We start from the raw sequence: 24,101 nt of genomic DNA, 5'->3' as shown, positions 1-24,101 counted from the left end.
AACCAGGACAACTCACACACTCAACACGTTCAACTCAGCTTGTGTTCCTTTACTTATCACTTTGTGCACGTTGTATCAAGTTTCTTGCCGTCAGCCCAGCCACGCTGTTCCTCCGTGGACTCACTTTCAACCACCGCTCCGTCCAGACTCGCACTCTCTGCTGTGTAACTCGCGGAAAGCACCGACAATTGGTCCAATTTGCGGAAAGGTTGCGGTGATTGTACAAAATTGCAAGATCGCAAACATTTGCGGGGATTGGCTGAATTTGCGTTAATTGTTGCGATCGCAACATCGCGAATTCCTGGAGGGACTGAAAGCCTCAGTCCACAGAGAAACGCACACAGCCTGTATTCAGAAACTGAGCCTTAAAACCACCGTCAGGACTTCCTGTCACTTTGTGATGTCACAACAAAGCCCCGCCCCCTCACCACCTGGACAACACCATCCATCCAATAACAACTTTGCAGAATTTGGTTTCTCTGAGTGTTTTATTCTGAAATCTGCTCTATTTTTTTTTAAGTTGAGCAACTTTACTGACTGTTTTCTGAGTGATCTGAGTTCACAGCAGTGACCTGTGGATAGTGGAGGATAAACAACGGCAAACTAGAGGCTTCTTCATGGAGAAGGAGAAAGTCTGTAGTCGGTTGTTTGAACTCCACTCCTCCACATTCGATATGTTTCTACTCTTGGCCCTTAAATCTGTTCTTCCCGCTGTGATCTTGAAGCTTCTGGAAGTCGACACGAGCTCCGCTGCCTTTGTGACCGGGCCAACATCCACTGCAGCTCTGACAGTGCAGGACTCAATACACAACATCATCATCGTCATCGTCGTCGCCGTCTGCGCCCCGGGCAGTGACTATAGGAAAACTTGGCCGGAGCATCACAGATGTTTTGTCAGTGATGTAAGAAGAAACCTCTGGCTCTGACTCTGAACTCTGTGGGAAATCTCCCCTCAACTTCACTGGAAATCAGAACCACACGGGTCTACAGCAGGTCACAGATTCCTCCAGAGCAGACTGCGATTTTTATACTCTGCTGCGAAGAGTTGCACATACAGGAGAACGAGCTCCTCGCCGCTCTGGGATATCATACCACCGTGCTGTGGTTCATTTCATATTCAATTCATGGTTTTCATGCATTAGCCTACATAATTGCACACATTACATAACACGATAAATGGAAAAGGAGCAGGATGAAGAAAAACGTATGATACCTTCCCCTTTCTATTGTTATAAATGCATTGGCTTAGATACCAAGTGTAGTGACCTTTCTCCTCCTCAAAGCAACGAAAGAAAGTCACTCACTGTTGCTGATGTTTAGCTTAATTGACGCGTGCATGGTGCGATCAAACCAACTGCCAAAACTAAGGTTTACCATAAAAAAGGGATTTATTTGTACAAAAACAATACAACAATACCTTCCTGGCACGGCACACTTGTCACGGTCAAAGAATTGTTTGCTTCCAATCAGCAACACCTGCCGATAGCTCAGCTCAGTTTAAATAAGCCCCCGTGATCCTATGCCCCACCTCACTTCCTGTGTGAGCGGAAGTTACAAAATAAAACACTAAAATACATACCAAAATAAAAGCCCAGAATGGCTCCTACACCAAGCATTAACACCAAAACCACACACTATTTCAGAGAATTAAAGATGAGTAAACGTATAATAATAGCAACAAGAAAAACAAACAAAAAAGTAGCAGTGAACACAACTCGTCTATCTATCTTTTCTTTTGTTTCCCTTTTCTTTCTCTTTCTTCTTTTTCATAGGCACTTAGTTTTTCTTCTTAAACTGAGATCTGCTTGTACAACTTTCCAGTTCCTTGCTTTGTGAATGACACAGTTTTACACCTGCAACAGAAATACAGATTTGTTTTAAAGTTAGCCTAGCAAATGCATGTTTTAAAATCAAGCTTTAATCAGTTATCCCCTTCCTCCAGCTTGAACATGTTCTGCAAAATGTTGTGGTGAAGTCTGACGATCTATTAGCTAGATCTTTAGCTGATATACTGTAAAGTTAGCCGTCTCATTTAGCTTGTAAACATGCTGAGGATAATTAGAGCTAAACACAAACACATCTAGTGCGAACTAGATAATGAAAATAACCGACATTGGTAGTGTAGCCCAGGGGTTCCTAAACCTCTCAGCCTGCGACCACCAAAGTAACAGAGCAAATAAATGATATAAAACAAACATATTAAAACAAAGGAGAGAGAGATAAAATACATTCTGTACAGTTATGTGCTAAATTCTTTCAAGAATAATTATTATGATATGAATTAAAATATCTTTATTATGATTTTTCACAACCATGTCTGGTCAAGTTTATAAAAGTAAACTTATAAAAAGTTCTATACATATTTTGTTCCCCTATTTATTGTCCACATTAGTGTTGACGTATAGTATTATATTGACAGCCTTTTGCATGGATATATTTATATAACATAAACATACATGTTTGTATGGGCAGAGACATGTCAATATGTAGAATTGTTCCAGATTCAATGTATTTTATTATTTTGCCTTTATTTAACCACGTAAATAAAATAAAAACTCGTTGAGATTTAAAGACCTCTTTTATAAGAGCGACCTGGCTAAGAGAGCAGCGCACAAACAACTCTAGATTTACACAAACAACATAAGAATTACAATTAACAGATTACATTGGGCAAATTACAAATTATATTGGGCAATCACAATCACAAGAGTCGATGGATCTCCTTTCTGAATTCCCCAAGGCTACTGAAATCAGTCAGGTAAGTATATATTTCATACTTTTTATACTGTATGTCAGTATATGTCCATGTGTCCATGTGAGTGAGGGAAAACGCTGAGTGTGTGTTGTAATCTTATAGTCCAGTTAAGTAATTGCCGACAGTGCAGCGACTTTGGTTAAAAATAACTTGATTATCTTGATGGTTGCAGTGGAGAAGTCAAGTAAAAGGAGACATCTGAGAAGCTGTGGCACTGCAGCAGAGTTTGCACCGTCATTGTTAAACTATGTTTTGTGGCAGGAGGAGTTGTTTGGGTTGAGCCGCTTCCAGACGTCCAATAGTCTACACTGTTTCATATGTTTCAGTGTAAATGGAGGGGGTGGGGGGCTCATGGGAGTTTCAGATCCAGCACTGAGGTGTTATCAAGTTTAAAATCATCTCCTTGAACAATGCAGACAGTTTGGCTGAATCTGTAGAGAGTCAATGCGGCTATTACTATAACTATTGTTTCAGTGTGTGGGTTTATTTCTCCAACATGTTCAGTGCGACAGCAGAGCTGAATGTGCAGCTGACAGCGTGCAGCTCTCTGTTATTCATGTTGCTGGGTGGAGTTTTACAACAAGCAAACTGAGTGGTCTGGTCAATGTTGTAAATGTTCAGCGATAATTAACAACGAGCCAATAAAGTCTGTGTGTGATGGGTGATGAAATGTACAAGAAGTTCTGTTGCTGCTCGATGAAGAACACTGAGGAGAGAGCAGAGATGTTCAAGATGTTCAACACTGAAAATGCTCACACATTGAAGATGGTCTTCACAGTGAAGATATTCAAACCACTGACAATGTTCTACTCTGAAAATGTTCAACACTGTGAAGATGTTCTTCACCGTGAAGATGCTCTACATCTTCACCATGATGATGCTCTACACTGTGAAGACGTTCATCACCGTGAAGATGCTCTACACTGTGAAGATGTTCTTCACCGTGAAGATGCTCTACACTGTGAAGATGTTCTTCACCGTGAAGATGCTCTAAACTGTGAAGACGTTCTTCACCGTGACGATGCTCTACACTGTGAAGATGTTCTTCACCATGAATATGCTCTACACTGCGAATATGCTCTACATCTTCACTGTGAATATGCTCTACAATCTAATCTACATCTTCACCATAAAGATTCTGTACACTGTGAAGATGTTCATCACCGTGAAGATGCTCTAAACTGTGAAGATGCTCTAAACTGTGAAGATGCTCTACACTGTGAAGATATTCTTCACCATGAAGATGCTCTACACTGCGAATATGCTCTACATCTTCACCATAAAGATGCTCTACACTGTGAAGATGTTCATCACCGCGACGATGCTCTACACTGTGAAGATGTTAATCACCGTGAAGATGCTCTAGGCAAGGCAAGGTAAGGCAAGCCATTTTTACGAACAGTTTGTCTCAAAGGGCTTTAGCATCATAACAACAGCTTCTAACCTTAGACCCTCACAAAAACTTCCAAGAAAACCCTTTTAACAAGGAAAAAAGTAGAGTGTAGATGTTCTAGAAGTTCTACACAGTGAAGGTGATGCTGATGTAAGATCTACACTTTTGCACTTTTATCAGTTTGTTGAATCTTGGCCCAAAACTATAAAAGGAAGAAGAAACCATTAGATTGTGGAGAACTTCTCCACGGAGACAAGTTTGACTGACGACAAATCTCACGCTTGTCTGACTTTTGAGAGAATTTCCAGAAAAGGTTCCTCCCTCTCTCCTCGGACTGAGCTGCTGCCACACACTTACATAAACCTTTTTCCTAAGAAATCACTGGGATTCCAGTGTTCTGAGGCCAAACTGAGCTCCTTCCAACAGAAAGCCCTGTGTCCATCTTCACACACACTCTCATAGATTTGTGCAGAGCCACAGCTCAACATCTGGTTTAGTCCTTCAACCCAGAGTTGAAGGTGGAGGATGCCAGCACATTTACATCATTACACATTTACAGTTCTTTGGAATTATTTTATGAGACAATAAAACGTGTTGTACATGAGTGTAGTACTATCCATGCTGTCATTTAACTCCCACTGTCCCCAGAACACCCAGTTTAGGTATTTTAGGTAACACCTCAGAGATGATTGACACCTCAAACATGAGGCCAAATTAAAACTGAGAGATGTTAACTGATTGAAAGTCGGCAGCCAGCTATAAAAGGACAAAGGCTTCTGGTCCAGAGCCCTGAGATGGTGAGAAAAGTCTGCTCTAGTGCACTAATAAAAAAAAGAAAAAGTGATGGATTACAGTTCATCAGCCTCTCCTGCAGAATGTGGTGGGAGGAGGAGGAGGAGTTCGATGGCCGGGTCTCCTTCCCCCTCCTCCTCCTCCTCCACTTCTTATCATCCTCCTTTTCTTTATCATCGTCCAGAGGGAAACCTGCACTCGCTCTGTCACATAGCGACTCGTGTGTTTGGATGCAGAGGGAGCTGATGCAGCAGCAGCAGCAGCAGCAGCAGATCTGTAAGTTACTCTGAACATCTCTTCACTTATGCAGAGTTTAACAGTTTAACATTTCAATGTGCACGGTTCAGGCAGCATGCAGATGTCTTTTAAAGTGCAGCAATGTTTTTTGGGGATGACACAAAGTGTGACAGGAATGTCTCGGCACTGAGGTTAGTTTGCAGCCAAACAGCTGATCTGCACATGTTACCAATTCAAAACCTTTTTCCCACAACCAGCCAGTTCTTCCCCAGAAAACCTGAACCCCCTCACTGTTGCTCGGTGTCTTCACTCGGCAACAGATCACAGGACATGTAGATGGATGTACATTTGTTTCCAGCAACCTTAAACTCTTTAAAGAGGAATGCAGGATTTCCATCTTAACTCTGCTCCATCTTTCCCTTAATGAAGCAGCTCCAGAGTCCTAGTGCTGGTTAAATCAATGACTTGTAACTAGTTCCAGCGAGAATGGAGGCTCTCTGCCTTCCACCTAGCGTCTCTTGGCTGAAAACCAACCTTGTAAGATCAGAGCCGCCACACTAACGTAACGCGCCCTGTAACCCGTAATCTCTTGTTGATGACAGATAAGACTACACAAATATACACACTGTAACATTAAACAAATGCTCACGGCCGGGAGGAGGGAGAGCAAAACTGAGGAAAAGAGACTGGACTTGTAATAGTTCCCCTTTATTTCTTCCAGTGATCTTAGTAACTGACCCGCAGAAACATTATATATGAAATACACGTTTCTATATCCAGTGTTGCAGTGTTTGTTACCCATATTATTATAACTTATCGAATATAAACATCCTCTGGATATATGAGTATCTGCAGATGTTGTAAACATATACTACGTTAACAATATATTCAATACTTTGTGAATTGTTCCACTTTCTAACAGGTTCAATGTTGAAATTTCAAATATATGATTTTATTTTAAATATGTCATACAGAGATTTTTAATATACATATACATGTCCTACAAAATAAAAGCATGAAATGGCCCAAAAATAACAGTAAAATGTACAAGTATGTAATTTACCCACTTGGCATCACAGGTTAATGTCAGTCAGTCGGTCGGTCGGTCTGTATTGCACAGTGTTAAGGCCTGTGTCCCAAATGTGAACTAACCAGGTCGTTACCACACACCCTCGGCTCAGTGTAATAATGTTTTGGATCTGTTCATGCATCTTTAATGATTCTACCTACCAACAGTAGTCACAGCCGTGTCAACAATATATAAAAACATATCTGTTCCTTTGGAAAATCTACCTACCTACCTATCTAAAGTTGCCTGTGTCACAGACTGTAAATGTGATTGTGCTGTGATCAACCAGTGGGTGGATCAATAGTGTCAAATAAAGTACCAACAGCTGAGCATGAGCAGCTTTTTATAATCCATACACCACTATGGTTTTATTTGTCTTTAGATGTGTTTTGGTTATGTATTTGGTTTAGAATATGCAAAAAGACGCTGTTTCTCCTAGACCGGAAGACAAACATGAACAACAGGGGTTAGATAATTTCCTTGCTGTGATTGTGAAACAGTTTCAGTTCACGCTCTATTGTGATCACATCAACAAAATCAAACTCAGATTAAAGCCACGGGGGCTGTGAGGCGAGGCCAGAGCTCAGACTTTACTGTAATTCATGGCTCATATAATCTGCTACAGTGATTGATAGGAGTCATTAATATCAGCTGTATCACACCCAAAAACAATACAGGTCTCCAAATGGATGAAACACCTCAATTTAACCATTCACAAAAAGAAAACACAATGGGCACACAGTACAGTTATGAAGTAAACTGGTGTCCGGTAACATATTGGCAGAACAGCAGGGGATAGACATTAAGAAACGATGCTCCACACAGAGTGTTGGACAGCCTGGAGCTGAGTGAACATCTCAGTCATTTTCTTTTTATTCCTATTAATGCAATGTCATGTTTTATATTCTGTGGTTTTTCAGTCTGCTTCCTGTATGTCCTTAAAGCAGAAGTAAGTGATATATTTGTGTTAATATAAGTCTTAAATAGTTATATCTTCCAACAGCAATCACTTACATAGAGTGTTTGGACTGAAACACGGGTCTGTCAGTCACTCTGCTCTGCTCTGAGCCCAGGAGAAAACATTTATCGTATCCTACAGTTTTTATCCAATGAGGAGAGAGGACGGCATGCAGGGCTGTGTGTGCAGCCAAGGGACGCCGTGAATGTGGCGACGTAGGGACGAGGACTGTTATGGTGCGTTCAAGGAAACTCGTATTTTTCCGACCGTGAAGTCGTACCAGTTCGATCTGGTACGACTTCACCGGTCGCCCGGTCAGAAGTTACGAGTGGCCGTTATAGTGACTTTCACCGGTAAAACAGGTCGGAAAAACAAGAGTGGGTTGCCTGGAACGCTACAAAGTCGTAAGTTGTGACTTGAAGCTGTAATTTACGATTTCAAAAGCCTGACCGGACCACTTACTTCTGCTTTAATACAAAAGCACCATTAGAGTTTGATTTTTTGCATGAGGACAATAAAGATCTCCAGGTCTTGCACATGAGCTTGATTCGGCTCAGTGTTTCTTTAAATCATTTATTTCTTTGGTCTTTAAGTGAAGTTTTGTCCAAATTCAACAGCAAATCCCAAATTACTCTGCGCTTGTTTTGATGGTTGATTTGACCATGAACCACCCAGGTGCCCTCACTGAACTCTGGGAAACAGCTTGTAGTGTTTTTCTCATGTCCAACTGTTTACAAATGTTCTTGGTTGAGGATTTTTTTTTTGTTGTTATGGTAAAATGGTTCACTTAGGAAATGGTGGTAATTATCAGGGCTTTAGCAGTGTTTTTTGCAAATGTCCACTTTTATTTCATGCCAAGTGTTAGCTACAGTGATGTTCAGCGTGGAAAATAAGTATTGAACACATCTTGCATGGTGAGTGTGTGCATGGTGGTTGAGTCGTTCCTCATTGTTTACCTGCTGATTTCAGGTAGGTCTAAAGCTCTCTGTGAGGACAACTCTTGTGTTTTCTTTGGAAGCTGTCAGAAATCTTGCAGCAGCACCTGGTTGGGGACGCTTTATGGTCAAAAGATGTTTCCCTTTTCACTTCTGGCCCCAACGGTGCATTCAGGGGTATAGAAACATGTCTGTAACCTGTAACACCATCAGTCAGTGTGTTTTCATCAACATGAGGTTGTGAAGATCTGGAGAGAGCTCTTTGCTCTGAGTCACGATGATGCTTCTGTGATGAGAAACCTTTTTATAGGCATTGATTAGGACTAATTGATGGACTGCTTTATTTTCTTTCATTCCTTTTTGCACCTCCACCTTTTCCTTTTCATGCGTTCAATACTTATTCAATTTATTCCACATCACTTCACATATGGACATATATGTTTGGATTTCTTTGTATGCATGGATTACTTGGGCTGTTACTGATATCTGGTGAAAATTCCATGCCAACAGCCCAATACATTTACTGAAGAAAATGGTGATGCGTTCAGTACTCAATTTCCCTGCTGTACATGATGGGGACTTATAGATGACAGGCTTCAACCCAGCTCTTACGTCTGTTTTACAGGAGAAGAGAAGCTGATGAACGTTTTCAGAATGAAGGGAAGCGCAGGTCTTCTCTTCAGCCTCATCGTAGCAGCGTGTTGCTATGGTGTCGCTGCTCAGATGAAAGGTAAGCTCTGCTTTATGAAATGAGACATGTACAAGTACACATTTCAACATAATGTTTATGAGTTAAAGAAGTAAATAAAACAAAGTATAAAATATGTTAAGAATTTTTTAAAATAATGTTTTTGCATTTTAGTGCACATTGCAGCCATGCTAAACAAACAGTTCAATTAGTTTTGTTTATTGTTTACACTTAAATAAAATATCACAAACAAGGAGTATAACACATGGAAGAAAGAAAATATACAATAGATATTATAAGATAAACTACAATGAAACAGTGCTGGAGAGGTTAGAAACCCTGGGAGGGCTTATCGTAGTCATAGTTTGGTCAGCCCATAGCAATTTTGGGAGGTTCTGACCAATAACGTTACTGTGGCTGTTTCTAACATTTCTTCCAGAATGCTATTGTGGGATATGTGATGCTGACGTTTTTTCTTCTATCATCCAGATTGTGAAAATGCAACTGTGGCCGACATCGTCTTCCTTGTCGATGGCTCCGGCAGCATTTCAGCCGAAAACTTTCAGCAGGTCAAGACTTTTCTCCACAACGTCATCCGGGCCCTAGACATTGGCCCCAATAAAGTTCGGATCGGCGTAGCGCAGTACAGTAATGATCCTCAAATGGAGTTCCTCCTGAAGGCTCACCCTGATAGGAAGTCACTGGTGGGTGCAGTGGACAAAATCATCCAAAAAGATGGGGGGACAGAAACGGGCAAGGCCATCAACTTCATCCGGACAGAGTTCTTCACCCTTGCAGCAGGGAGCCGATTCCTCCAGGGAGTTCCTCAGATTGCTGTGGTCATCACCGATGGGGAGTCAACAGACGACGTGATTAAACCAGCACAGGAACTGAGGGATCAGGGAGTCATTGTGTTTGCTATCGGTGTGGGAGAAGCAAAAGAGAAACAGCTCCAGGACATCGCCAACCTCCACGAATATGTGGTCCACGTCACGGATTTCACTGCTCTGGAGGCCATGAGGGGGACGCTGCTGCAAAGTGTCTGCAAATCTGTGGAGGGTTAGGAACCAGTTTGGCAATTTCCCCATTAAATATGAAAATGACCATGTCTGCAGATGTGTAGAAAAGAATGAGTGAGAGCATTTGAGGTTACTAGTAAGATTTCTGTAATGTCGTCTGTGTTTGTTAGTCCTACAAGATTTTTAATAAAATTCAGATTTGCAGTCCTCCTGCAGTTATTTAGTGAAATAGTTCAACTGATTACTGTAATATTAGATTGGTTTGCAGGCATGTAGATCTATGAGTTGAAAAGCTGAATTCTGCTGAGCACTCTGCCTTTGTTTGAAGCAGATTAATCACCCTTAGCATGATAACCATATCATACTACACGATAATAAAATGCAATATTTTTCTTTTCCAGCTTTGGCGGACAAGTTTGCAGATATTTTCTTCTTGGTGGACGGCGAAATGGCCCAAGGACCATACTCCATGTTTAGATCAGAGCTCCTCAAATTGATCAAGCAAATGAACGTTGGACCGTCTGCCTTCCGTATTGGTTTGGCTCAGTATGTTGAAGAAACCAAGGTTGAATTCTTTCTCAATTCCTCTTATACCAAGCAAGCAACATCCAATGCTGTTCAACGTTTCCGTCTACGACCGCAACCTGGCAGACAACATAACCTGGCTGGAGCTCTTGAGTATGCAAGGACTCACTTTTTCACCAAAGAGGCAGGGGGTCGTGCACACCAGGGCTCACGACAGTTCCTGGTTGTCGTGCCTGGAGGAGACTCAGTCGGTCCTGTGGATAGGGAGGCTTATTCGATCTATGCAGACGGGATACAGCTTGTGGCAATGAGTGCAGGTGCAGATAGGAGTCTTATGGATGATCTTGCCAGCTATTCTGTATATGCATTTGATAGTCCCAAAGTAAGTCTTCTGAAACAATTCCTTGTGACTCCACCAAAGAAGAACGTTACTGAAGGTAAGAAAGTTTTTACTGACTCTTCTATATCAACAGTATCTCTTTTTCTGCATCAGTTATTGTTTTCTTTTTATACAGTGACTAGTATGCTATTACTATTTCAAACAAGGCAGACTATGAAGGAGCTCTACATTATAATTATTATAATTATAATTATGACGACATGCCCTGACGCCAGCTCTGCACTTAACATGTCAATCTGATACAACAATAATCACTTCCACAGAGGAATAATTCATAATCTGTAATTCATGTGAAATGTGTTTAGCTGGGCTCAGAAGTTGCTTCCTACATTTTACCCAGCTAACACAAATGTTTAACAAATACCACATTTTGCATTTCCCAGTACATCATATAAAATACAGACAAATATATTCACCATTTCATTTAATTTGTAAACAAAAAGACAACTGTTATGTTTTACAGAGGTTACCATCATCTACCACCAAACGAGTTGGTTTCTTGTTTTGCTTGTCTTCCTTTAGTGTCTGAAGGTCCACTCCAAAACTTTATAAATGATATTCTAGCTATTCCATTTAAGTCCCTCTAATTAAAGCAGAAGTAAGCGATATTTTTGTGTTAATATAAGTCTTAAATAGTTATATCTTCCGACAGCAATCACTTACATAGAGTGTTTGGACCGAAACACGGGTCTGTAGGTCACTCTGCTGTGCTCTGAGCCCAGGAGAAAACTTTTCTCGTACCCTACAAGTTTAGTTTTAAGGGATGCACGTGAATGTGGTGACGTAGGGACGAGGACCAATAGATCCATGACGAGGGCGGGGGCTGCTAACTCCATCGGCTGACAAGACGTTATGGTGCATTCAAGGCAACTCGTAACTCGTGTTTTTCTGACCTGTGAAGTCGTACCAGTTCGATCTGGTACGAGTTCATGGGTCAGAAGTTACGAGTGGCCGTTATAGTGACTTTCACAGGTAAAACAGGTCGGAGAAACACGAGTGGGTTGCCTGGAACGCTACAAAGTCGTAAGTGGTGACTTGAAGCTGTAATTTACGGTTTCAAAAGCCTGCCTGGAACGCAGCATTAGCCAAAACGACCGGATCACTTACTTCTGATTTAATACCACAATTTAAGTTATAAAACCTGTTGACCAAAGTGGACAAGAGATTGGCTGGATCCACCTCATAGCACCACTAACATCGAGTATGGTGGTCTGTTAGCAAACAAAAATGAATCTTAGTCACCACTGTTGCTTGGTGAGGTGCTTGTGTTGTTTGTTGTTGGTTTTCTCGCTCAAGTTAACCAATTTTGCTTCTTTCACAGATTGCAAAGGGGCCAATGTGGCAGACGTTGTGTTCATTGTTGATGAGTCAGGGAGCATTAAAACCCCCAACTTCCAGCTGGTACGAACTTTCCTGCACTCAATCATCAGTGGCCTGGACGTCAGTCGGAAATCGGTCCGAGTTGGCATTGTTACATACCATGACAGTCCCACAGCACACATCTACCTCGACACAACCAAAAGCAAAGTTGACATCCTGCAGTCTGTCAGCGTCCTGCCGTACCGTGGTGGTGGTACAAAAACTGGAGCTGCCCTAAACTTCACACGGGACTATGTCTTCACTGAGAAACGGGGCAAAAGGAAAAATGTTCAGCAGGTGGCAGTGTTGATCACAGACGGTGAATCGGACGATGCTGTGAGCGAAGCAGCAATTAGTCTTCGTCGGGCTGGTGTCACCATTTACGCTGTAGGAATCAGAGGCGCCAGTATATCCGAACTGGAGAAGATGGCATCTCATCCCAGCGATAAATATGTTTACAATGTGGACCACTTCACTGACCTGAAACCCCTGAAGCAGGGCCTGCAGAAAGCCCTGTGCAGCGACATCATTGATAAAGTGACTACAGGCATCTCAACCGAAACTGACAACAAACAAGGTCTGAACAATTGTTTTTTTTTAATAGACTTTTGGTCATAGTCCAAGTTTTAGGATTCTATGGGCATTTATGTGGCAACACAATATAAAATTTTTATGAAGATAAAATAAAGATGAGAATTGGACATGACTTATAAGTACCTCTGACCCTAAAAGCTAAAGAAAAAATATCAAGATTTGGTTCCCATAATGAACAATGGTCAGTTTCCAGTAAGTTATAAATCAACAAGTCAGGGCTATGGGGGTGCGAAACGCGAATTTTGTGTCTTGAATAGCTGTTGAATTTGGCATTCATTCAAACATTTACTAGTGTATAAATGTCAATTTATTAACCTCCTCCTCTTTGTCTGGATAAAAATAATTAACTCGTGTTCTTGGTTTTCCCCTCTAGCATGTAAACAAAAGGATGACGCAGATATCTTTTTCCTGATGGATGACTCAGGAAGCATTCAAAACGAAGACTTCAAAGACATGCAGAAGTTCATCATTGGGATTATTGAGTCCTTCCAAATTGGGGAAAGCCATGTCCGCGTAGGGCTCATGAAATACTCTAAATCTGAAACTGTGATATTTGAGCCAACAACTTACTCAGATTCTGCAAGTATGGTGACAGCCGTGCAGAATATACACCATGCAGGCGGCGGGACAAACACAGGAAGAGCACTGGAAGCCATGGGGAAAGTAATTAGGGAAGCAAAGGAGAGTCGGGGTTACAAAGTTCCAGAATATCTGATTGTCATCACAGATGGAGAATCACAAGATAAAGTCAAAGTTTCTGCAGAAGATATAAGGGCACTGGGAGTCACCATCTTTGCTGTTGGAGTGAAAGGAGAAAAAGAAGGAGCAAACCAGGATGAGCTGGAAGAAATTGCTGGTGTCGCTAAGAATACTTTCTTAATCACCAATTTTGACGCTCTGAAGTCCCTTAAAGATGACATTGTCAGAGAAATCTGTTCTCCAGATGGTAAGTAAAACCGGTCGGAGCATTGCTTAAAATTGCAGTTCAGTTAATACCAGAACTAATGTGTCCTGTTTGAAGAAGTAAGAAAGCCTTTATATAGCAAAAATTACAGCCTCGATTTAAGGAGAGTCTAGCAGTATAGTGACTTTTCTGAATGGAGATGTTTATAAATGCACAAAAATGAAAAAAACACACACATCCTCGTACTCAGTTTAGGGAAGGGTTGCTGGACCAAAAAAATTGCATGTCGAATAAGTTGAGTCCACACACCAAAGAGGCTCCAATATGAGTGCAATTTTTTGAAGCATGACGTTTCAAGCTAGTCGGCTCTACCTCAGATGCTTACACATAAAAATGAATGGGCAGAGAGACGCCATCTTTAAAAAAATGTGTGATTTTAATGTTATGTTTACCCAGTTGTCCCCATTGAATTAGGAAAAGTCATCAAATATGAAGCAAAAAAAATGACGTCAATCACTTTTTTTTTAGAAACGTTAAACATTAAATGGGGTCAAGGATAGGTGGGTTAAAATGTCCTGTACACATGCTGTACGCATCACTGTTTTAGCTGCATAAGAAATAACAAGATTTTACAGACGTTTGTTTTGGTTGTTTTGGATGATATTGAGGTCAGTAAAACATGCAACTTTGTAATCTTCAAAAAGTTTTAGGGCCCTAAAATACAATAGCCAAAATTGTAAGCGCGAGAACCACCAATGACATCATTCTTGCGAGAACTTTGACATTTCAAATGCTGTGGGGGTGAGAAATTACGGTTCTCCTGGAGAAATTGATAGTTTACACAACATAGGGATGGAGCAAACATAAAAACATGCACAGCAGCCTTCTAAACCATTTCTCTTGGTGCTATGTGTGCTCTGTCTCTCTTTCCACTTTTAGGTCAATCAATGAGATTTTATTGAGAACTGCATATTGCTCTATAGTCACATAACAGGTGTTCTTGATGTAAAAGAGGAATTTTTATTTAAAGGGCTATTAACTCATTGAGTGCCAGCCCTTTTATAAAATGGTCAATGTGCCAGCGTTTCGGGGCATTTTGAGTAATATTTCAAGCCCCAGAGAATATTTTGTACTATGACTCTGAAAACACCAAATAGCTCAAAGGAAAGAGGAGACTCTCTATTTAACTAGGGAAAAAAACATTTGTTTGTACCTTGTTCCATTCTTGATTTATCTTAAGTTGAATAGAGCCTGGTTGCACCAAAAAGACCACTTTTTTTCTAGAAAGCTGAGAAAAATGCATTTTTGTGAAAGAGAGTCTCTCAAGAAAAACAGTGATTTATCCGTTTTAATTTTGGCTTCAAAAACATGTAAGACATCTGAAAATTTTATTTCACATGTTTTTTCATTGTACAAAAAAAAACAAAAGAGTCCTACTCTGCAGAGTAATGCCTGCTCTCCTACTTCTCCTGCAGTTGCTGCCCCCTCACCCTCTCTTACAGACAGCGCCCCCATTTACCAGCAGCAGAAAACTGCGTTTGACGTACATGTACGTCATTTGCACTCAACCGTTGGATTTTGATTGACGTATATACGTCATTGGCATTGGCACTCAATGAGTTAGGGTAGTAAACAAACAAACATAAGGTTCCTGACACATAAACTTGGGTAACAAATGTTAATTATAATCATTTTTTGGAGGTTTTAAATTACTTCGTCTTATTGACCCCAAGGATAAAAGGTGCAAGTAAATTTAAATGTGACAGGAGGGTTAAAGGTCCCATGCATAGGTCACGTGACATAGCATGCCAGTTGTGCACTTACATCAAACCAATAACAATAAAGAAACCTTTCAAAAATAGTTCTAGATACATACATGCAGTACATAAATAGAATTCATGTTTCCCAAAAGGACTCAGGCTGTAAAGGCTGTCATATTACATAAACAAACTATTCGTAATTAATACCAAATATAAGGTCAGTAATACTCATAGGAAATACTCAAAATTCTTGGAGACAACCAGATCACATAAAGGAGATAGACCCAGAAGCCAACCTATATATTTTTGTCTGTTTGTTGTTTTTTTACACAATTTCTTGCTTATCCATCGCCTGTAGTGTAAGGGATATTCAATAACAGGGCTAGAAGCGAGAAAAGGGTAAGACGAGAAAATCCTGCTAATGTTTCTGTATTCTTTGTCCACAGCTTGCAAAGACGTACCGATTGATATCATTTTCTTAGTTGATAGCTCTGGGAGCATCTCTGATCAAGGCTATCAGAAAATGAAAGATTTCATAAAATCCATCATTAGAAAGTCTGCCATCGGGGAAAACCAGGTGCATATTGGTGTCATGCAGTACAGCACTCAACGAAAATTGGAGTTTGACCTGACCGACATCTACAGCAAAGACAGTATGTTGGAAGCCATCGACAATATGAAGCATATGAAAGGAGGCACTCACACAGGAGGGGCCATCACAGAGGTGTCACAGCATTTTCTTGAAGTCAGTGGAGGGCGTCCTAATGTGGGACAGAGGCTGGTCATTATAACAGATGGCAAGTCCCAAGATGCAGTTGGAGTCCCTGCTAAAGCTCTGCGAGACAAGAATGTAGTGATCTATGCCATTGGAGTGGACCGGGCTGACACCACACAGCTGAGAGAGCTTAGTGGTTCAGCGGACAACGTCTTTTATGTGGGCAGGTTTGATTCTCTGGAGAAACTGGAGAGCCAGTTGGTTTTGAAACTCTGCGATGAAGGTAAGAGCAGCATTGATTTATGAACTAGATTTTGTGGAAGGTGTCATGATGTTAATCTTTCTTTTTCAATGTTCACACACCTCAAATGAGAATGAGTTGTCAGGTTTACACGTTGTACAGTTGAATATAAAACACCTGCAAACCTGAACAAAGCACATATTTCACTGATTTTTAAAAAGCACATCCCACACCAGTTGTAAACTAAACTAAAAATGAGACTCTCTTTGGATGGTTATGGAGTCAACTCGAAGAGAGAGCATTTTAGCCACTAGAAAAAGCCAGAGTATTTTTTATTTCTTGAGATAAAATAATACATTTTTTACATAAACCCCTAGATTGGGTTGATTTTATTTGCTCAATATATTTTCTTTTTGCAGTAATTAAGATCTTTTTGGATTGATTAAGTTTCAATTTTGTTTTTTTTCCTAAATCAGAATGCAAGAAGACTGACAAAGCTGATATTTTGTTCCTGGTGGATGGCTCCACAAGCATAAATGAAACAGAGTTTATAAGCATGAAAACATTCATGCAGTCAATGGTGAACAAGACCACAGTTGGCTTGGACCACTCTCGTTTTGGGATCGTTGTCTACTCCAATGAACCAACAACTGATTTTTTTCTAAAGAATAGTAACTCCAAACAAACTGTTCTTAATGCAATTACAAACATGAAGCAACCAACGGGAGATACCTACACAAGCAAAGCCTTGACATTTTGCTTACCATTCTTTGGTGCTGAATATGGCGGCCGCAAAGCTCTCAAGGTACCTCAGATCCTCATGGTTATCACAGACGGGGATGCTACCGACCACCATGGTCTGAAGCTGGCATCTGATGAACTACGAACAAACAGGATCACTGTCTTTAGTATTGGAATAAGGGACGCAATCAGGGAACAGCTGGAAACCATGGCTGGCGGCGACAAATCCAAAGTCTTCTATGTGGACAGTTTTGATGGCCTGAAAAATCTGCACAAGGAAATTTCACCAGAGCTCTGCAATTCCACTAAGCCAGGTAAGAGTAGTAGTAGTAGTAGTAGTAGTAGTAGTATTTTATTGTGGCAATGGTTTTCTACATTTCAATGTATGTAACTTCACGCTATTCTATGCTTCACCTCATTGGTATCTAAAACTCACATGTTCTATTAATTATGAAAAGTAATGAATTCTGAGATTAATTAATTGCTACCTTGATACAGAGCCTGGTAGATGTTATGGGGAATTTTTCAATAAAAAAATAGAATTATTAATTAATTTGAATGTTTTTTATCAAAACCATTATCCTTGTTATCCTGTACTTTATTTTTATCCATGTCAATGTTGTTGAATGAAGGTGGCACCATAAGGTGAAGGGACGTCATATTTTTGTTCATTTACAAAGCATTTTTACAAAAAAGCACCTTCTTGCTCTTGTTTGATCAAATGCACCAAATCCACCTAATGGGATGAGTGATCAGAAGGGGAAGTAGAAAAGGCACATTTTGGTCACATTTTGCTAATTTAAAATAATAAAGAATTTAGAGGCCAAGTCATTGCTTGGTACAGGTCAAATGTATATCCCCAAGATCCACACGCTATAAGTGCCTTTAAAGGGCATTCCCAGTTGTAATCAATGTTTGCCTCTGATATCAGGTCACCCATGATCAGTTCATTTCATACCATCCATACTCCCAACTGCAGCGTGTGGACGTTTATATTCGTTTTTGTTCAAGAATCCATCGCTTTTTTCAGTGTTCATTAATGGGCTCCTGACTAATTTTAAAATTGTTCTGTGGTCGCAAGTAACGTCCTTTTGACCATCATTGACATTTTTTAATTTGCTTTACAATTAAATAAAATAAAAATTTGGACGTACCGCAGCTTCCGCATCGTTCCTTTCCAGGTCAGAGAACACAACAGTAGAGGCACTCTCATATATATGTATGAGGGACATATTCTCTGAGTCGTAAAGGAACAATGTCCAAATTTTGATTTAACGCTGCAGTTGGGAGTATGGTAGCCTGACTCTCGCCAGACCCTTGTAGTTCCGCAAAGCTACGCTGAGCTCCGCACAAGGGTCTGGGACTGCTCCATAGGCGATTCATTTCAGAAGGCGGGGGCTTGTAAAAAAAATCTTGTATGTGATTGGATAAACCACTTGTCCGTTATCTTGAATGACGTGCTACTTCAGCCACTCACTGCGAGCCGCCATTGTTGTTTGACTCAAACAGTCGCTTCAGCGCTACGTCACACCTCAGAAAGTCCCGCCCGGCGATCCTGATTGGTTCATTATTTTTTGCTACGGGGAAGAAGTTTGCATTGGCCTCGAGTCCAGACCCTTGTGCGAAGCTGAGCGTAGCGCCTCTGGCGTAGCTTTGCGGAACTACAAGGGTCTGGCGAGAGCCAGGCTAGGAGTATGGATGGTATGAAATGAACTGATCATAGGTGACCTGATATCTGAGGTAAACATTGATTACGACTGAAAATGCCCTTTATTGAGTAGGTATCACTAGTACAGCAAACACCCCTCTTTGGTTTTTGACCAGTTGTCATTTGAAAACAGTGTTTCCTCTACATTCATTTAGAAGTGGCGGCCTGCCATTCCTAAATCCTAGCCGCCGCTCCTCCAAATTTCTTTCTTTTTTTTTAAAATTGTCGCAAATACACCACCGCCACATGTCGTCACCTTCACAGCAGAGTCCTGCACTGCACCTCGCGAGTACTAAGGTAAACCACTACAGATAACTATCTTGCTCAGCATCTACTCTTTGCACCTCGTCTGCACCTCGATGACGGACCACAGCGTGTTTTTCCGCAGCATCATTTAACTCAGGTGACAGAAAAACAATAGTCTCAGTACAGATCAGTGGTCGCTGCCGGTGTGTTTTTAAAATTAGCGGGTTTGATTCTGCTGTCGGAGGTAGCGCTTGAGCGCTAGTGGAAAAGCAAAAAAACAAAAAAAGTGTGTGTCAGTCCGCTGGGCTTATAAATTAACAACACTGATGATTAACAGGACATACTGCGCTGTAACGTAAACGTGCGAACCCCCCCTCCACGGCCGTCCATGGGTGTCGCGGGGTGGGGTGGGGGGGACAGCAGAACGATCCTGTGTACGAGCTGTCCATGGTTACTTAACCAAAAGTCTCTTGAAGTATCAAACAATGAGAAATATGGACTGTGGAAGTTTGAATAGTCAAAATACAGAAGTTAAAAAAAAAAGATGTTGATTCGGTGGAAACCCGGCTTTAAAGGTGGGGGGTATGCGGGGGGCAATCACGGGGGGGGGGGGTTGCCACTCCGCCACTCTTTTAAAAAGTCCTGGAGGAAACACTGGAAAAGACCTCAGGCAATTGTTAACTGGGCATCTGAGGGTGTAGTGTGTAGTGTGTCTAACCCTAAATTCTAATAATAATTTGATAGTAGTTGTTCATCAGTGATGTGGACTAATGTCTTTCTCTTGCTTTGCTTTGGCAGTTTGTGAAAAGGAGCTGGCAGATGTTGTCTTTCTACTTGATCGATCAGGTAGTATCGAAGATAAAAATTACGAAGCCATGCTAAACTTCACCAGAGACATAGTGAACAGCCTTGAAGTCAGTAAAGGGCTCATACATGTTGGACTTGCTCAGTTCAGTAACGACCCTCATGATGAGTTTTTCCTTACCGATTTCACCAACAAGGAGGACATGATCGCACACATTGAGAAGATGGAGTACACCGGTGGAAACACCTATCTTGGAAAGGCCTTACGTCACATTAAGGGGTACTTTCATGCATCAAAGGGCAGCCGTGGGTTTGTCCCCAAGAACCTGGTGTTGGTCTCAGATGGTAATTCTCATGATGATGTGGAGGATGCAGCTGATGATCTCAGGAATTTGGGAATAGAGGTGTTTGCCGTTGGCGTAGGAGATGTCTACGACCTACAACTCCTACAGATCACTGGCACCCCAGAGAGGCTGTTCAATGTGCGCAACTTCGAAAGCTTGGTAAAGATCAAGCAAAAGGTGGTTGACGCTTTGTGCAAACCTCAAAACATTGAAAGTAAAGGTGAGTTTAAAAATGTTGTCTGTCACAGTGTCTCAATGTCTTTCCCACTGTTCCTTAACATCCAAGACTGCCCAAGGTAAAGACACGTTTCCCTTTGCTGCAGGCTGCACCATTGATGTCGCCATGGGATTTGATATTACTCAAAGGACTAGTGCACCTGGTCAGATGCTGATCAGTGGTCACACCAAGCTACAAACCTTCCTGCCACAAATCGCTCTTTATCTCTCCTCAGCACACAGCCTATGCTGTGTTGCACAGAAAGATGTGGAAACCAAAATCTCCTACCATCTGATCGGTGGTGATGGACAGTCTTTGTATGACACAAATTTTGAAGTTTACAGTGAAGATGTAGTGAAGAAAGTCATGAGCCATCAAGTGTCACAACCAACCTACTTAAACTCCGCCCAGCTGAGGGCCTTCAATGAGCTGTTCCAAGCCAAGTCCAAGGCTAATGTCAAGGTAAGAATGATGATCCTCAAAGTCATCATGAAATTATGCCAGAGTGACAAAATGCTTCCTCGTTCTGTGGCTGCAGTGTGTTTTCAGCAGCTAATGTGACAGGGCGGCTTGTGTGATGGAGAAGTCATTAGTCAAAGCTCTGGAAAGTATCGTCAACCTAATAACCACAGGTAACATTGAGTATGTTCTTATAATAGTTGGGGGTCTGAAAACCAACAAATCCGAGTCTTATGGTGTTACCATTTATCCTCTGTTTACCCCAGCAGGATCATCTGTACAAAATGTTATGTTACCCATCTAATAGTTGTTGACATATCTCAGTCTGAACCAAACCACTGAACCGGTTCAGAACATACACAGACAAAATGTGAGACTACGCCATGAAGGCCTGTCAACAAGCTAACATATGATTGACCTTATCTTTTGTAGGTGCTGGTGATCTTCTCAGACGGAGTTGATGATATGATGAACCTGCAGGAGGAATCGGAGCGGCTGAGACAGTCGGGTAAAAAGTTGTTTCCAATGTTCTAATGAGAAGAAATGTTGATGAATGTCCTTCACTTCAGTGCACCACTGAACTCTCTGATGTGGATTTAGCTCATTAAAGAGGGTTCATCTCTGTGGCTTTTTCCATTTATTTTTGGCTTTGTCTACCGTTAAAGCCAGTCAACGACACTTTGCTGTTCTGTGTTGTGTCTGCAGGGGTCAGCGCTCTGCTGATCGTGGCTCTGGAGGGAGTGCGGGACACCGCCCGGCTGCAGATGTTGGAGTTTGGCCGTGGATTCACCTACCAACGCCCCCTGACCATCGGCATGCCGAACGTAGCCAGCACCATCTTCAACCAGATTGTAAGTGCTGTGTGTGTGTGTGTGTGTGTTGCTGGTGCATCACCTCGCGGCCTCCGTCTGCTGCTAGGAAATGAGTTGGTGTGATGTGACTGTGGCCACAGTGTGAGCCAGAGTCAGACAGCGAAACCCCCTGCTGTAGGTTTTTGTATATTTTATGACCTGTTGTTGTTTTCTTCTCCTATCTGCAGAATATGGTGTCGGACATGAAGTGCTGCAATGTCTCATGCAAATGTTCAGGACACGAGGGCCCCCGTGGTTCTCCAGGTGGACCAGGGTCAAAGGTCAGCACAGTGCATTACATGTTAACTTTATACATTCTTCAGAAAATAATAGAAGGAGTGGTCAGTGGTCAACCTGTTTCTGAAACTGTTTATCGATTATAAACAGGGTCCTGGTGGACAGAAGGGTCAGCAAGGCTTCCCAGGAGACGAGGGAGTCAGTGTAAGTGTTTCAATCAATGTTCATAGAAATGTATAAGTAAAACAAGTATGATCCAAATGTAATTGTTATATATTTGTATGTTGTTTTGATAAACCTGCGTCAGATAAATACTATAAGGTTGCAACAATCTTATAGTATTTCCAATCCAAATAAATAAAAATTCATTTATTTTTATTTTTATTATATATACTGTATCTGCATGTTCAAATTTGTCTATGCATATATGAACTTGTATCCTCATTTATCCAGAGGTTTAGGAAGGTATGTGTCACAATTATGACATCATCACCTGATCACAAATATTTAGTATGGTTTCCATTAATCGGTATAAAAACATCTGGATGATGAAACTGACAGAAATGTCATATTTCATCACTGTTTCCTCATCATTTTCCAGCGTGTGAGGTTTGACTAATCTTCTTTTAATGACATCATCTTCTTCTTTTGTGGTTTAATAACACATGAGTGGAACAACAAACTGTTTATTACTAATATACAACAAGCATCTATTGACATTCGCACCATGGAGTTAGTGTCTAAGCCTGAAGTCAAACAGAAATGCAGTTTTTATTTCAATGTTCCAATGTTTAAGACCAATTAATGGGTCTTCTTCTTGTGTATGTGTATTATTAAAGTGTGCTTAGGAAAAGACCATTAAATCGTGACTCGTGTGTATGGCAATTAATCGTCAACTTGAAATGTCATGATGTCATGTAAGGTGAGACACTACAGGCAAGTTTACAGGCAAGCGGTTTGTTGATATATCATCCGCAGCCTAATTTATACAACATTTTATCCCTAAAAACATGGAGACATTTGTTTTGGTTCGTTTTTTTTTTTAGGGCTGGTGAAAGTATTTTCTCATTTACAGAGTGATAAGAAGAGATCCCCTCTGTAAAAACGTTTGACTTTAATATATCAACAAAATAAAACAAGAATTTTAAAAGTACCTTTGTGCATTGTTCAGATTTCTGTTCTAGAAATGCATGCAAATTAGATATGCCTCATTTACACATTTAAAGTTTCATGTTGATATCTGTCAGTTAATTTTTTTTTTTGTTTGTTTATTCCACCTGTAGTGTCTCACCTTAAAATGATCTGAGGTCAGAAAACTGTCACATTTGGAGAAACTCAGAACTCCTTTTTTCCTCCGTTCCTTCTTTCCTGTTTTTAATGTTCATTCATTCATAGTAAACATTGTAAAAGACATTGCACTTGTTGACTCTCTGTCTGTTGCTGCAGGGCGATCGAGGGCCCCCCGGACCGAGCGGACCCCAGGGCCTGCAGGGCTGTCCTGGAGTCAGTGGACAGAAGGTCGGGTACAGAACCGTCTGCACGTGCAAAACAACACAGCTCATTTTACATCAACTGGTAACAGTGACATGAAACACGATGGTGTGTTTGACTTGTTGTCTTGTGTGTGCAGGGCTCTCGAGGCGTCTCAGGCAACAGGGTGAGTCAAAGAACAAGGAACAGGAAGTGCAGCGAGTAGACAAGTTTAGTTCAGACAGAGTCGCACTAACACACAACTGTTGTCCAACGCTACAGGGGGAGATCGGAGAGGACGGGCTGGACGGGATCAACGGAGAACAGGTACAAACTTCAACATCTGATATGCTCCTCTCAGTATGTTATATTTATAATATGTTAAAGCTCCATACAGTATAAAGGTAGATGTTTGTGTTAAAGCTCCATACAGTATAAAGGTAGATGTTTGTGTTAAAGCTCCATACAGTATAAAGGTAGATGTTTGTGTTAAAGCTCCATACAGTATAAAGGTAGATGTCCATGTGTAGTGTGATTATAAAGCAGCTCTAGGTTCTATATTAATACTGTGAAAGTATCAAAGCCTCAGTCCACAGAGAAATGCACACAGCCTGGATTCAGAAACTGAGCCTGAAAACCAGCCGTCAGGACTTCCTGTCACTTTGTGATGTCACAACTAA

General features: G+C 41.2%; 1 protein-coding gene across 2 annotated transcripts in view; it reads left to right on the top strand.

Moving 5' to 3' along the window:
* Positions 1-5,122: 5,122 nt before the first annotated feature.
* Positions 5,123-24,101, top strand: part of LOC146972758 (collagen alpha-6(VI) chain-like) — a 49,431-nt gene continuing 30,452 nt past the window's right edge. For both annotated transcript variants that reach the window (XM_085803171.1, XM_085803170.1), the window contains exons 1-17: positions 5,123-5,216; positions 8,765-8,869; positions 9,317-9,886; positions 10,248-10,808; positions 12,093-12,707; positions 13,098-13,670; positions 15,835-16,386; positions 16,821-17,399; positions 19,838-20,407; positions 20,511-20,866; positions 21,296-21,371; positions 21,569-21,714; positions 21,903-21,995; positions 22,102-22,155; positions 23,398-23,469; positions 23,582-23,608; positions 23,704-23,748. In XM_085803171.1, the coding sequence (XP_085659297.1) occupies positions 8,779-8,869; positions 9,317-9,886; positions 10,248-10,808; positions 12,093-12,707; positions 13,098-13,670; positions 15,835-16,386; positions 16,821-17,399; positions 19,838-20,407; positions 20,511-20,866; positions 21,296-21,371; positions 21,569-21,714; positions 21,903-21,995; positions 22,102-22,155; positions 23,398-23,469; positions 23,582-23,608; positions 23,704-23,748 (4,980 nt within the window). In that variant the 5' untranslated portion in view covers positions 5,123-5,216; positions 8,765-8,778. The remainder of the gene's footprint in view (positions 5,217-8,764; positions 8,870-9,316; positions 9,887-10,247; positions 10,809-12,092; positions 12,708-13,097; positions 13,671-15,834; positions 16,387-16,820; positions 17,400-19,837; positions 20,408-20,510; positions 20,867-21,295; positions 21,372-21,568; positions 21,715-21,902; positions 21,996-22,101; positions 22,156-23,397; positions 23,470-23,581; positions 23,609-23,703; positions 23,749-24,101) is intronic.

Source organism: Trachurus japonicus, chromosome 16 (genome assembly GCF_045865225.1).
Source record: "Trachurus japonicus isolate A0001 chromosome 16, Traja_1.0".
NCBI classification, from domain to species: Eukaryota; Metazoa; Chordata; class Actinopteri; order Carangiformes; family Carangidae; genus Trachurus; species Trachurus japonicus.
This window is presented reverse-complemented; position numbering and strand designations above follow the sequence as displayed.